At 43.7% G+C, this 15,261-nt stretch overlaps 1 protein-coding gene across 5 annotated transcripts in view; it reads left to right on the plus strand.

The window, feature by feature from the left end:
* The window catches only part of MYO5A (myosin VA), a 256,332-nt gene that overhangs the window by 134,175 nt on the left and 106,896 nt on the right, over nucleotides 1–15,261 (plus strand). For all 5 annotated transcript variants that reach the window (XM_069765977.1, XM_069765976.1, XM_069765978.1 and 2 more), the window contains exons 7-9: nucleotides 11,911–11,992; nucleotides 13,911–14,018; nucleotides 14,121–14,227. In XM_069765977.1, coding sequence (XP_069622078.1) covers nucleotides 11,911–11,992; nucleotides 13,911–14,018; nucleotides 14,121–14,227 — 297 coding nt within the window. The remainder of the gene's footprint in view (nucleotides 1–11,910; nucleotides 11,993–13,910; nucleotides 14,019–14,120; nucleotides 14,228–15,261) is intronic.

Below are 15,261 nucleotides of genomic sequence, written 5' to 3' on the forward strand. Positions count from 1 at the left end.
GGTTCAAAGTGCTCACCACATATCTAGATAAGTTCCTTGGGGGGTCTAGTTTCTAAAATGGGGTCACTTGTGGGGGGGTTTCTACTGTTTAGGCCAGGGGTGGGCAATTAATTTTGCCATGGGGCCGCATGAGAAAGTGGGATGGTTTTAGAGGGCCGAACTAATATAATTACCATATTTTTCGGACTATAAGATGCACCGGACCATAAGGCGCACCCCAAATTTGGGGAGAAAATTGCAGAAAAAAAGATTTTTTTATAAGATGGGTGTCCGTCTTATTGTCCGAATTTACAGTATCTTACGGTAAGATTCTTACCTGAGGGCTGGCGGTGGCAGAGCAGGGTCACAGGAGGCATGTTGTCGGCAGAGGTGGGGTGATGCGGTGTGGTGTGCACCTGAGCAGGGTCCCTTCCTGCTTAGGCGGGCGACGCAATGGCCTGGTGTCCATGGGGGGGTTGCAGCAGTGGTGTGGCGATTTCAGAGGTGCGGTATGGCGTGCGCAGGGTCCCTTCCACCGGTGAGGTGACGCAGCGGCCCGGAATGCAATGTGTGCAGCAGAGCGGGGTTGAATATCGGTGGCGGCGGCCATCTTCCCGATGGAGTGCTCTGCTTCACGGGGCTTCAGGAAAATGGCCGCGGGAGGCAGATGGAGATCGCGGTGCCAATTTTCCTGAAGCCGGGATCTAAATCTGCAAACTCGGCTTCAGGAAAATGACCGCCGCGATCTCCATCTGCGCACATTTTCCTGAAGCCACGTGAAGCAGAGCACTCCATCTGTGCACGTGCGGCCTCGGGAAGATGGCCGCCGCCACCGATAAACAGGTAATCAACCTGGCCTTCACTCCAGCTGCCAGTGGTCCTCCTCAGAAGCGGCTGGCCGAGCTGTGCCGGGGGCGGCTGTCAGAAGTGACAGCTAGCTGGCGGGCCGCTTAAAATCATCAGGCGGGCCGGATGCGGCCCGCGGGCCGCATCTTGCCCAGGTCTGGTTTAGGCACACCAGGGGCTCTGCAAACGCAACGTGACGCCCGCAGACCATTCCATCAAATTCTGCATTTCAAAAGTCACTACTTCCCTTCTGAGCCCCGACATGTGCCCAAACAGTGGTTTACCCCCACACATGGGGTATCAGCGTACTCAGGAGAAACTGAACAACAAATTTTGGGGTCCAATTTCTCCTGTAACCCTTGGGAAAATAAAAAATTCTAGGCTAAATAATTATTTTTGAGGAAAGAAAACGTATTTATTATTTTCACGGTTCTGCATTATAAACTTCTATGAAGCACTTGGGGGTTCAAAGTGCTCACCACACATCTAGATAAGTTCCTTTCGGGGTCTAGTTTCTAAAATGGGGTGACTTGTGGGGGGTTTCTACTGTTTAGCCACATCAGGGGCTCTGCAAACGCAACGTGACGCCCGCAGAGCATTCCATCAAAGTCTGCATTTCAAAACGTCACTACTTCAATTCCGAGCCCCGGCATGTGCCCAAACAGTGGTTTACCCCCACATATGGGGTATCAGCGTACTCAGGAGAAACTGAACAACAACTTTTGGGGTCAAATTTCTCCTGTTACCCTTGGGAAAATAAAAAATTGCAGGCTAAAAGATCATTTTTGAGAAAATAATTTTTTATTTTTATTTTCATGGCTCTGCGTTATAAACTTCTGTGAAGCACTTGGGGGTTCAAAGTCCTCACCACACATCTAGATTAGTTCCTTTGGGGGTCTAGTTTCCAAAATGGGGTCATTTCTGGGGGATCTCCAATGTTTAGGCACACAGGGGCTCTCCAAACGCGACATGGTGTCTGCTAACAATTGGAGCTAATTTTCCATTTAAAAAGCCAAATGGCGTGCCTTCCCTTCCGAGCCCTGCCGTGCGCCTAAACAGTGGTTTACCCCCACATATGGGGTATCAGCGTACTCAGGACAAACTGGACAACATCATTTCGGGTCCAATTTCTCCTATTACCCTTGGCAAAATAGGAAATTCCAGGCTAAAAAATCATTTTTGAGGAAAGAAAAATTATTTTTTATTTTCATGGCTCTGCGTTATAAACTTCTGTGAAGCACCTGGGGGTTTAAAGTGCTCAATATGCATCTAGATAAATTCCTTGGGGGGTCTAGTTTCCAAAATGGGGTCACTTGTGGGGGATCTCCAATGTTTAGGCACACAGGGGCTCTCCAAACGCGACATGGTGTCTGCTAACAATTGGAGCTAATTTTCCATTCAAAAAGTCAAATGGTACGCCTTCCCTTCCGAGCCCTGCCGTGTGCCCAAACAGTGGTTTACCCCCACATAAGAGGTATCGGTGTACTCGGGAGAAATTGCCCAACAAATTTTATGATCCATTTTATCCTATTGCCCATGTGAAAATGAAAAAATTGAGGCGAAAAAAATTTTTGTGTGAAAAAAAAGTACTTTTTCATTTTTACAGATCAATTTGTGAAGCACCTGAGGGTTTAAAGTGCTCACTAGGCATCTAGATAAGTTCCTTGGGGGGTCTAGTTTCCAAAATGGGGTCACTTGTGGGGGAGCGCCAATGTTTAGGCACACAGGGTCTCTCCAAACGCGACATGGTGTCCGCTAACGATGGAGATAATTTTTCATTCAAAAAGTCAAATGGCGCTCCTTCCCTTCCGAGCCTTACCATGTGCCCAAACAGTGGTTTACCCCCCCATGTGAGGTAATGTTGTACTCAGGAGAAATTGCCCAACAAATTTTAGGATCCATTTTATCCTGTTTCCCAGGTGAAAATGAAAAAATTGAGGCGAAAAATTTTTTTTTGTGAAAAAAAAGTACTTTTTCATTTTTACGGATCAATTTGTGAAGCACCTGGGGGTTCAAAGTGCTCACTATGCATCTAGATAAGTTCCTTGGGGCGTCTAGTTTCCAAAATGGGGTCACTTGTGGGGGAGCTCCAATTTTTAGGCACACGGGGGCTCTCCAAACGTGACATGGTGTCCGCTAAAGAGTGGAGCCAATTTTTTATTCAAAAGGTCAAATGGCGCTCCTTCCCTTCCAAGCCCTGCCGTGCGCCCAAACAGTGGTTTACCCCCACATATGAAGTATCAGCGTACTCAGGACAAATTGGACAACAACTTTCGTGGTTCAGTTTCTCCTTTTACCATTGGGAAAATAAAAAAATTGTTGCTAAAAGATAATTTTTGTGACTAAAAAGTTAAATGTTTATTTTTTCCTTCCATGTTGCTTCTGTTGCTGTGAAGCACCTGAAGGGTTAATAAACTTCTTGAATGTGGTTTTGAGTACCTTGAGGGGTGCAGTTTTTAGAATGGTGTCACTTTTGGGTATTTTCAGCCATATAGACCCCTCAAACTGACTTCAAATGTGAGGTGGTCCCTAAAAAAATGGTTTTGTAAATTTCGTTGTAAAAATGAGAAATCGCTTGTCAAATTTTAACCCTTATAACTTCCTAGCAAAAAAAAAATTTTGTTTCCAAAATTGTGCTGATGTAAAGTATACATGTGGGAAATGTTATTTATTAACTATTTTGTGTCACATAACTCTCTAGTTTAACAGAATAAAAATTCAAAATGTGAAAATTGCGAAATTTTCAAAATTTTCGCCAAATTTCCGTTTTTATCACAAATAAACGCAGATTTTATTGACCTAAATTTACCACTAACATGAAGCCCAATATGTCACGAAAAAACAGTCTCAGAACCGCTAGGATCCGTTGAAGCGTTCCTGAGTTATTACCTCATAAAGGGACACTGGTCAGAATTGCAAAAAACGGCAAGGTCTTTAACCCCTCTGTGACCTTAGACGTACTATCCCGTCGAGGTGCCCTGGGCTTATCTGACCCTGGACGGGATAGTACGTCATAGCGATCGGCAGCGCTCACGGGGGGAGCGCCGCCGATCGCGGCCGGGTGTCAGCTGCTTATCGCAGCTGACATCCGGCACTATGTGCCAGGAGCGGTCACGGACCGCCCCCGGCACATTAACCCCTGGCACACCGCGATCAAAGATGATCGCGATGTGCCGGCGGTGCAGGGAAGCACCGCGCAGGGAGGGGGCTCCCTGCGGGCTTCCCTGAGCCCCCCGCAGCAACGCGATGTGATCGCGTTGCTGCGAGGGTCTCCTCACCTCCCTCCCTGCTCGAGCCCCGGATCCAAGATGGCCGCGGATCCGGGTCCTGCAGGGAGGGAGGTGTCTTCACAGAAGCCTGCTCAGAGCAGGCACTGTGAAGCAGCCTGCACTCCTATCAGATCAGTGATCTGACAGAGTGCTGTGCAAACTGTCAGATCACTGATCTGTGATGTCCCCCCCTGGGACAAAGTAAAAAAGTTAAAAAAAATTTTTCCAAATGTGTAAAAAAAATAAAAAAAAATATTCCAAAATAATGAAAAAAAAAAAAAAAATATTATTCCCATAAATACATTTCTTCATCTAAATAAAAAAAAAAAACCAATAAAAGTACACATATTTAGTATCGCCGCGTCCGTAACGACCCGACCTATAAAACTGTCCCACTAGTTAACCCCTTCAGTAAACACTGTAAGAAAAAAAAAAAAAAAGAGGCAAAAAACAACGCTTTATTATCATACCGCCGAACAAAAAGTGGAATAGCACGCGATCAAAAGGACAGATATAAATAACCATGGTACCGCTGAAAGCGTCATATTGTCCCGCAAAAAAAGAGCCGCCATACAGCATCATCAGCAAAAAAATAAAAAAGTTATAGTCCTGAGAATAAAGCGATGCAAAAATAATTATTTTTTCTGTAAAATAGTTTTTATCGTATAAAAGCACCAAACCATAAAAAAATGATATAAATGAGGTATCGCTGTAATCGTACTGACCCGAAGAATAAAACTGATTTATCAATTTTACCAAACGCGGAACGGTATAAACGCCTCCCCCAATAGAAATTCATGAATAGCTGGCTTTTGGTCATTCTTCCTCACAAAAATCGGAATAAAAAGCGATAAAAAAATGTCACGTGCCCAAAAATGTTTTCAATAAAAACGTCAACTCGTCCCGCAAAAAACAAGACCTCACATGACTCTGTGGACCAAAATATGGAAAAATTATAGCTCTCAAAATGTGGTAACGCAAAAAATATTTTTTGCAATAAAAAGGGTCTTTCAGTGTGTGACGGCTGCCAATCATAAAAATCCGCTAAAAAACCCGCTATAAAAGTAAATCAAACCCCCCTTCATCACCCCCTTAGTTAGGGAAAAATAAAAAAAAATGTATTTATTTCCATTTTCCCATTAGGGCTAGGGTTAGGGCTAGGATTAGGGTTAGGGTTAGGGCTAGGGTTAGGGCTAGGGTTAGGGCTAGGGTTAGGGCTAGGGCTAGGGTTAGGGCTAGGGTTAGGGCTAGGGTTAGGGCTAGGGCTAGGGTTAGGGCTAGGGTTAGGGTTAGGGCTAGGGTTAGGGCTAGGGCTAGGGTTAGGGTTGGGGCTACAGTTAGGGTTGGGGCTAAAGTTAGGGTTAGGGTTTAGATTACATTTACAGTTGGGAATAGGGTTGGGATTAGGGTTAGTGGTGTGGTTAGGGTTACCGTTGGAATTAGGGTTAGGGGTGTGTTTAGATTAGGGTTTCAGTTATAATTGGGGGGTTTCCACTGTTTCGGCACATCAGGGGCTCTCCAAACACGACATGGCGTCCGATCTCAATTCCAGCCAATTCTGCGTTGAAAAAGTAAAACAGTGCTCCTTCCCTTCCGAGCTCTCCTGTGTGCCCAAACAGGGGTTTACCCCAACATATGGGGTATCAGCGTACTCAGGACAAATTGGACAACAACTTTTGTGGACCAATTTCTCCTGTTACCCTTGGGAAAATACAAAACTGGGGGCTAAAAAATAATTTTTGTGGGAAAACAAAAAGATTTTTTATTTTCACGGCTCTGCGTTATAAACTGTAGTGAAACACTTGGGGGTTCAAAGTTCTCACAACACATCTAGATAAGTTCATTGAGGGGTCTAGTTTCCAATATGGGGTCACTTGTGGGGGGTTTCTACTGTTTAGGTACATTAGGGGCTCTGCAAACGCAATGTGACGCCTGCAGACCATTCCATCTAAGTCTGCATTCCAAATGATGCTCCTTCCCTTCCGAGCCCTCCCATGCGCCCAAACGGTGGTTCCCCCCCACATATCGGGTATCAGCGTACTCAGGACAAATTGGACAACAACATTTAGGGTCCAATTTCTCCTGCTAACCTTGGAAAAATACAAAACTGGGGGCTAAAATATAATTTTTGTGGAAAAAAAAATATTTTTTATTTGCATGGCTCTGCGTTATAAACTGTAGTGAAATACTTGGGGGTTCAAAGCTCTCACAACACATCAAGATGAGTTCCTTAGGGGGTCTACTTTCCAAAATGGTGTCACTTGTGGGGGGTTTCTACTGTTTAGGTACATTAGGGGCTCTGCAAACGCAATGTGACGCCTGCAGACCATTCCATCTAAGTCTGCATTCCAAATGATGCTCCTTCCCTTCCGAGCCCTCCCATGCGCCCAAACGGTGGTTCCCCCCCACATATCGGGTATCAGCGTACTCAGGACAAATTGGACAACAACATTTAGGGTCCAATTTCTCCTGCTAACCTTGGAAAAATACAAAACTGGGGGCTAAAATATAATTTTTGTGGGAAAACAAAAATATTTTTTATTTGCATGGCTCTGCGTTATAAACTGTAGTGAAATACTTGGGGGTTCAAAGCTCTCACAACACATCAAGATGAGTTCCTTAGGGGGTCTACTTTCCAAAATGGTGTCACTTGTGGGGGGTTTCTACTGTTTAGGTACATTAGGGGCTCTGCAAACGCAATGTGACGCCTGCAGACCATTCCATCTAAGTTTGCATTCCAAATGGCGCTCCTTCCCTTCCGAACCCTCCCATGCGCCCAAACGGTGGTTCCCCCCCACATATGGGGTATCAGCGTACTCAGGACAAATTGGACAACAACTTTTGGGGTCCAATTTCTCCTGTTACCCTAGGGAAAATACAAAACTGGGGGCTAAAAAATAATTTTTGTGGGAAAAAAAATTTGTTTTATTTTTATGGCTCTGCATTATAAACTTCTGTGAAGCCCTTGGTGGGTCAAAGCGCTCACCACACATCCAGATAAGTTCCTTAGGGGGTCTACTTTCCAAAATGGTGTCACTTGTGGGGGGTTTCAATGTTTAGGCACATAAGTGGCTCTCCAAATGCAACATGGCGTCCCATCTCAATTCCTGTCAATTTTGGCATGAAAAGTCAAACTGCGCTCCTTCCCTTCCGAGCTCTCCCATGCGCCCAAACAGTGGTTTACTGCCACATATGAGGTATCAGCGTACTCAGGACAAATTGGACAACAACTTTTGAGGTCCAATTTCTTCTCTTACCCTTGGAAAAATAAAAAATTGGGGGCAAAAATATAATTTTTGTGAAAAAATATGATTTTTTATTTTTACGGTTCTGCATTATAAACTTCTGTGAAGCACTTGGTGGGTCAAAGTGCTCACCACACCTCTAGATAAGTTCCTTAGGGGGTCTACTTTCCAAAATGGTGTCACTTGTGGGGGGTTTCAATGTTTAGGCACATCAGTGGCTCTCCAAACGCAACATGGCGTCCCATCTCAATTCCTGTCAATTTTGCATTGAAAAGTCAAATAGCGCTCCTTCCCTTCCGAGCTCTCCCATGCGCCAAAACAGTGGTTTACTGCCACATATGGGGTATCAGCGTACTCAGGACAAATTGGACAACAACTTTTTGGGTCCAATTTCTCCTGTTACCCTTGGTAAAATAAAACAAATTGGAGCTGAAGTAAATTTTTTGTGTAAAAAAGTTAAATGTTCATTTTTATTTAAACATTCCAAAAATTCCTATTAAACACCTGAAGGGTTAATAAACTTCTTGAATGTGGTTTTGAGCACCTTGAGGGGTGCAGTTTTTAGAATGGTGTCACACTTGGGCATTTTCTATCATATAGACCCCTCAAAATGACTTCAAATGAGACGTGGTCCCTAAAAAAAAAATGGTGTTGTAAAAATGAGAAATTGCTGGTCAACTTTTAACCCTTATAACTCCCTAACAAAAAAAAAAATTGGTTCCAAAATTATGCTGATGTAAAGGAGACATGTGGGAAATGTTACTTATTAAGTATTTTGTGTGACATATCTCTGTGATTTAATTGCATAAAAATTCAAAGTTTGAAAATTGCGAAATTTTCAAAATTTTCGCCAAATTTCTGTTTTTTTCACAAATAAACGCAGGTACTATCAAAGAAATTTTACCACTGTCATGAAGTACAATATGTCACGAGAAAACAATGTCAGAATCACCAGGATCCGTTGAAGCGTTTCGGAGTTATAACCTCATAAAGGGACAGTGGTCAGAATTGTAAAAATTGGCCTGGTCATTAACGTGCAAACCACCCTTGGGGGTAAAGGGGTTAAGGTCAAAATAGGCTGGGTCATGAAGGGGTTAATTATTAGAATTTCCACAATTGGATGTGTAAAAAAAAAAAAAAAAAAGTTTCTGTGCAGAGATGATCTTATAATTGTGCCCCTGCTGTGTACTGTATAATGGCCGTGTCTGACCATCGAGGAATCAAGAGTATACAGACAGGACAGCATGGGATCACTGCTGATTCTTTCTTTGAGGGAAACATTGTTTAAAAACAGGCAGGCAAATGTTTTACCTCTCGTGCTGTCCTGTCTGTATCCTCTCTTTGGCGTCCTCCGCTGCCCAGGAGCTGTGCTATGAACAGACCATGTTCCTGTATGGTCAGACACAGCCATTACACAGTACACAGGGCACATTTATAAGATTATCTCAGCACAGGAACATTTTATTTAGCACATCCAAATGTGGAACTTATTATTCTAAGATCTATTGATTAAAGTGTCCTTTGTTTGCTGGAAAACCCCTTGAACTACAAAAACCCCCCCCACATTCACTCATGTTCTATGGGCTTAAAAGTAACAAATGAGATCAAACTGAGATCTTTCTTATTAGATGGCTGTACTCCCTAGGGCCAGTGAGACATTTGTATATTTTTTTGTGAGAAAGGAGAGATGCTTTAAGGATGATTATTGATCACGTCCGATCTCTAAAAACGCTTTTGCACGGTTACAATTCATTCTAAGAATAAAAATAAAATCAGCGTTATTTATGCCCTACCACTCCAATGGTGTCCCCGGTCTTTGTTGTCATGGCTGCACTGGTGACGTCATCGTTGCCGCCATGTCCATAAGGGCTGTGGGTGATGGTGGAGAGGCTGAAGCAGCAGGGCAAAGGAACATTGATTTTCTTCTTTGTATACAAAGGATGCTTATGGCATAAACTATTGTAAACCTGAAAGATCCCTTTAATAATTAGCTGTACTCAGATACCAGTGCTTCTGAGGGAATCTGTCACCAGGTAGACTGCCCCAGCTCATGGTAGCGACAGAGACCCTGATTCCAGCGGTGCGTCATTTATTTTTGTAGTACCAATGTTCTCTAAAATCACTGCTTCTTAGCTGCATTGGAAGGCGGTGTTGGAGTCCCAATATTTGGGAGCTGTGGGCGCACCCTGTCCTTCCACTGCTGATTTGACAGCTTTCTCCCTACACTACAGAGACGTGAAGCTGTCAGTCAGCAGGCTTAGCCCTCTGCCCTCGCTCATCATGTGGGGCTGCATGAATCTGGCAATAGATTTCCTTTAATGAGGCTAATAACCAATTGCACACTCATGGATATATGGTTCTATGTGGAAATGGTCCCAGACGAAAAGTTGATTTTTTTTTTTTTTCCCCCTTATTCTACATTATTCAGAGCATTTTTTTATTTTGAGGATTCAGGGTTAATACAATCCCATCAGATTCTCTAGACCTAGTATCCAGTGATCTTCTGCTGTAAGACCAGAACATCTGCCCAGAGTGCCCAGCACGGGGTTAATCTGGCCTTCATGCATGGTCAGTCATCTGTTCTCAGACATGTTCTGCTTCATAGACTATGTGAATGCACCCTGCTTGCTCTGGTGGCATCTGAGTGCTTGGATTCCTCTACTAGGGTTAGAAACTTCTGTAAGATGATGTATAAGGCCTGGTGATTAAATGTTGTGCCATAAATACATTATTGGGGATGTAAAAAGAAAAAGAAAATACATTTCGGTACCATTTCCATTTTTGGTTAGCTTTGTCTCTTTCTGGGAACTGAAATAATTCCAAAGCCTAAAATGAGCAGGTTTTGTGGGGACATAAATGCCTCGTCCTCAGTCCACATGCGGAGTCAGCCTGTGTATACTACGCACAGGGTTAGCTGTCAGATTTAATGCTTGCCGGGCTTTGTGAGCGATGCAGTAATATACAGTCACGGCCAAAAGTTTTGAGAATGACACCAAAATTATATTTTCACATGATCTGCTGCCCTCTGGTTTTTATTAGTGTTTGTCTGATGTTTATATCACATACAGAAATATAATTGCAATCATATTATGAGTACCAATAGGTTATATTGACAGTTAGAATGAGTTAATGCAGCAAGTCAATATTTGCAGTGTTGACCCTTCTTCTTCAAGACCTCTGCAATTCTCCCTGGCATGCTCTCAATCAACTTCTGGACCAAATCCTGACTGATAGCAGTCCATTCTTGCATAATCAATGCTTGCATTTTGCCAGAATTTGTTGGTTTTTGTTTGTCCACCCGTCTCTTGATGATTGACCACAAGTTCTCAATGGGATTAAGATCTGGGGAGTTTCCAGGCCATGGACCCAAAATCTCTGTTTTGTTCCATGAGCCATTTAGTTATCACCTTTGCTTTATGGCAAGGTGCTCCATCATGCTGGAAAAGGCATTGTTGGGTGCCAAACTGCTCTTGGACGGTTGGGAGAAGTTGCTCTTGGAGGACATTCTGGTACCATTCTTTATTCATGGTTGTGTTTTTAGGCAAGACTGTGAGTGAGCCGATTCCCTTGGCTGAGAAGCAACCCCACACATGAATGGTTTCAGGATGCTTTACAGTTGGCAAGAGACAAGACTGGTGGGTAGCGCTCACCTCTTCTTCTCTGAATAAGCTGTTTTCCAGATGTCCCAAACAATCGAAAAGGGGATTCATCAGAGAAAATGACTTTGCCCCAGTCCTCAGCAGTCCACTCCCTGTACCTTTTGCAGAATATCAGTCGGTCCCTGATGTTTTTTATGGAGAGAAGTGGCTTCTTTGCTGCCTTCCTTGAAACCAGGCCTTGCTCAAAGAGTCTCCGCCTCACAGTGCATGCAGAAGCACTCACACCAGCCTGCTGCCATTCCTGAGCAAGCTCGGCACTGCTGGTAGTCCGATCCCGCAGCTGAAACAGTTTTAAGATACGGTCCTGGCGCTTGCTGGTCTTTCTTGGGCGCCCTGGAGCCTTTTTGACAACAATGGAGGCTCTCTCCTTGAAGTTCTTGATGATGCGATAGATTGTTGACTGAGGTGCAATCTTTGTAGCTGCGATACTCTTCCCTGTTAGGCCATTTTTGTGCAGTGCAATGATGGCTGCACGTGTTTCTTTAGGGATAACCATGGTTAACTGAAGAGAAACAATGATACCAAGCACCAACCTCCTTTTAAAGTGTCCAGTGATGTCATTCTTACTTAATCATGACTGATTGATCGCCAGCCCTGTCCTCATCAACACCCACACCTGTGTTAATGGATCAATCACTAAAACGATGTTAGCTGCTCCTTTTAAGGCAGGACTGCAATGATGTTGAAATGTGTTTTGGGGGTTAAAGTTCATTTTCTGGGCAAATATTGACTTTGCAAGTACAGTAATTGCTGTTAAGCTGATCACTCTGACATTCAGGAGTATATGCAAATTGCCATTAGAAAAAATGAAGCAGTAGACTTTGGAAAAATTAATATTTGTCTCATTCTCAAAATTTTTGTCCATGACTGTACGGACTGACTTTTCTCTATGTATGCTGTTCTTTGTTTTAGGCTGACGAGGAGAGAAATTACCACATATTTTACCAATTGTGCGCCTCGGCCTCTCTTCCGGAGTTCAGTGCACTTAAACTAGGTATGTTATAAAAATGGCAAATATTACAAGGGATTGTGAACAGAATGGTTCAACATGGGACTAAAAATCTGTGTTGGTGAGAACGTTTGCCAACCCAATGTCTACAGAAGAATGTGGACTCTCCCCATGAGACCGAGAAGGGTCGGGCATGTTGAATATGATATGCCCATTCTTTTTGTTGCTATGGAAAAGTAGGTGACAAAGGGGTTTGTTCTTTGCAACACATTAATAACACATGCAGATAGAACACGCTCAGTCAATACTGATCACTTACCATTAGCATGTATACTGGGGTATATAGAAGATCTGAGCACTGATGAACATGGCAAAATGCTATGGCACGCATGTTATACATGGCCAGGAAGCTGATAGCCCAGCATTGGTTATCAGAGCAGGCACCCACATTAACAAAATTTATATAAAAAAGAAAATTAGAAGACCTTGCTCCCTATTATTGCATTATTTTAATGCCTTGTGTAGACAGGAAAGTTGTAGATTTATTATTGCATTGTCGTTCTGTGCAATAAAATGCCCTTAAAAGGAGTTTTACCACAAAGTACATTTTAATCAATAGATCTTGGAATAAGTTCCACATTTGGATGTGTTAAATAAAATGTTCCTGTGCTGAGATAATCTTATAAATATACCTCTGCTGTGTACAGTGTAATGGCTGTGTCTGACCACACAGGAACATGGTCTGATCATAGCACAGCTCCTGGGCAGGGAAGACGCAAAATAGTGTACAGACAGGACAGCATGTGTTCATATATGTTGTTTTTCTTTTGAGGTAAAACATTTCACTGTCTGTTTTTCAGCAATGTTTTACCTCAAAGAAAGAATCCTCTATGATCCCATGCTGTCCTGCCTGTGTCCTCTCTTTTATGTCCCGGTGTTGGCGGGGTTATACTGAGCTCTGCATTCAGAGAACTGCTAGATCTGCAGCATATACATTGGTAATATCAAAAGTGCCTTAAGCAGCCCAGTTAGTGATATATTGCTGGAATCAGGGTCTCTATCCCTACATCATGCTGCTCTCAGGTTAAATAGCAAGAGCCTGGTGACAAATTCCCTTTAATGCTTGGTAGCCATCATAAAAAAAATTGCTTTAGAAGTAAAATGTAGTGTAAACTTTCTATTATGATTGTATATTATCATTTGTGTATGACAGCTAATACACAGATAAATGCGTAAACCTGTTCTTCTGCATTAATGTGCATGGAGGCATGTGATCACTTACCTGCTGCAGTCAAAGGTTACCGAAAGCCTAGTCATGTAGAAATACTTGTAAAAATCCAGCAGGAAGTGCGCGCCACCCCCGGGCACAGATCTGTCCACAGAATCATTAATCTCGATGGCCTCGTGTTCCCCCGGTGTTTGATAGATCTTTCTGTTTGGGTGGGAGGCTAGGAGACTTATTTCACCCGGACGGTCTCTGTAAGGTGACTTCACAGGGGCCTTTTCTACCATCACATGTGCTGAATAGCTTCATACTGTTCTATTTCACCCCTGTGAAAAACGAGGTGGTAACAAATAGTGACATATGTTATCATAATTTCAGAATAAACCTTAGGAGAAAAACAATGAACAAATACCTTGCAGTAAGAGAATAGTAATTGTGCATGTAAATAACATAGGATACGTAGTTAACAATATTTTGATCAAAAAAGCGTAAAAGCCATCCCACTGCGCCAATGTGGTCCTATCTCTAGTATTTCACTTCTCTATGTGGCGGCCTCAATAGCCGGGGGCAGAGCAGGACCCAGAATAATAGGAAGGTATAGGCTGTGAAATACCGAACCCAAAACCATCACCCCAGTCCAGGGGTTGGAGTTCTTGTTTATTATTGTGAATTCTTTCTGGTAATCTTAATCCACAAATAATAATCACATTTCTTCTACACATCGCTTCTTTACCCAAGGAAATGCCACCAGTTTCCACTATACCAACCAAGGGAGAAGCCCTGTGATCGATGCTGTTGATGATGCGAAAGAACTGCGGAACACCAGGCACGCTTGTGCTTTACTGGGTGGGTGGTCACGTTGTCCCCTCCATAGACTAATGTTGTATCTACTACATTTGCCTGTTTAGGTCGGTGTCGAATTGATTTCTTTTCAAACTGCTGTTTTAGGAATCGGAGATCAATATCAGATGGGAATCTTTAGAATTTTAGCCTCTGTACTCCACTTGGGAAATGTGGACATTAAGGCTCGGGATTCTGACAGTTGTTTAATTCCGGTAAGTGTTCTTTAGCATCGCACGGTGTCTTTTAAGCAAGGAGCTATAACTATGGCTGACAATTCCAGTTAAAAAAAAAAAAAAAAAAACTGCGAAAAAACCTAAGAAGAAAAATAAACATATATGCTGCTGTAAGTAAGTACAAAACAATAGTAGATCTAAATAACATAGGGCAGGGGTGGACAATTTACCCGAGGGGCCCCATGAAATTCACTGACTGCCAATAGGCTGATCATAGTTATACTCAATATTAGTGTATTATTTTATATTAATTTTATCACTTAATATTGAGCAGAATTAAGTACGCTGACATCCCCTTTATGCCTTATCAACCCACACACAACCCTCTATCTGCCATAAGAGCCCACATACAGGTGAGCCCTCATGTAGCCCCTCTGTATACAGTATGAGCACCTCCTGTGTACAGTGTGAATCCCCGCAGCACCTCCTATATACAGTATTTGGCAACTCCTGTGTACAGTGAGCCCCACAGCACTTCCTATATACAGTATTAGGCACCTCCTTTGTACAGTATGAGCCCCCTCCGCACCTCCTGTGTACAGTGTGAGCCCCGCAGCACCTCCTGTGTAGTGAGCCCCCTCCGCACCTCCTGTGTACAGTGTGAACCCCCGCAGCACCTCCTATATACAGTATTAGGCACCTCCTGTGTACAGTGAGTCCCGCAGCACCTCCTGTGTACATTGTGAGCCCTGCAGCGCCTCCTGTGTACAGTGAGCCCCCTCCGCACCTCCTGTGTACAGTGTGAGCCCCCTCCGCACCTCCTGTGTACAGTGTGAGCCCCCTCCGCACCTCCTGTGTACAGTGAGCCCCTCCGCACCTCCTGTGTAGTGAGCCCCCTCCGCACCTCCTGTGTACAGTGTGAACCCCCGCAGCACCTCCTATATACAGTATTAGGCACCTCCTGTGTACAGTGAGTCCCGCAGCACCTCCTGTGTACATTGTGAGCCCTGCAGCGCCTCCTGTGTACAGTGAGCCCCCTCCGCATCTCCTGTGTACAGTGTGAGCCCCCTCCG

Source organism: Ranitomeya imitator, chromosome 4 (genome assembly GCF_032444005.1).
Source record: "Ranitomeya imitator isolate aRanImi1 chromosome 4, aRanImi1.pri, whole genome shotgun sequence".
Classification (NCBI taxonomy): domain Eukaryota; kingdom Metazoa; phylum Chordata; class Amphibia; order Anura; family Dendrobatidae; genus Ranitomeya; species Ranitomeya imitator.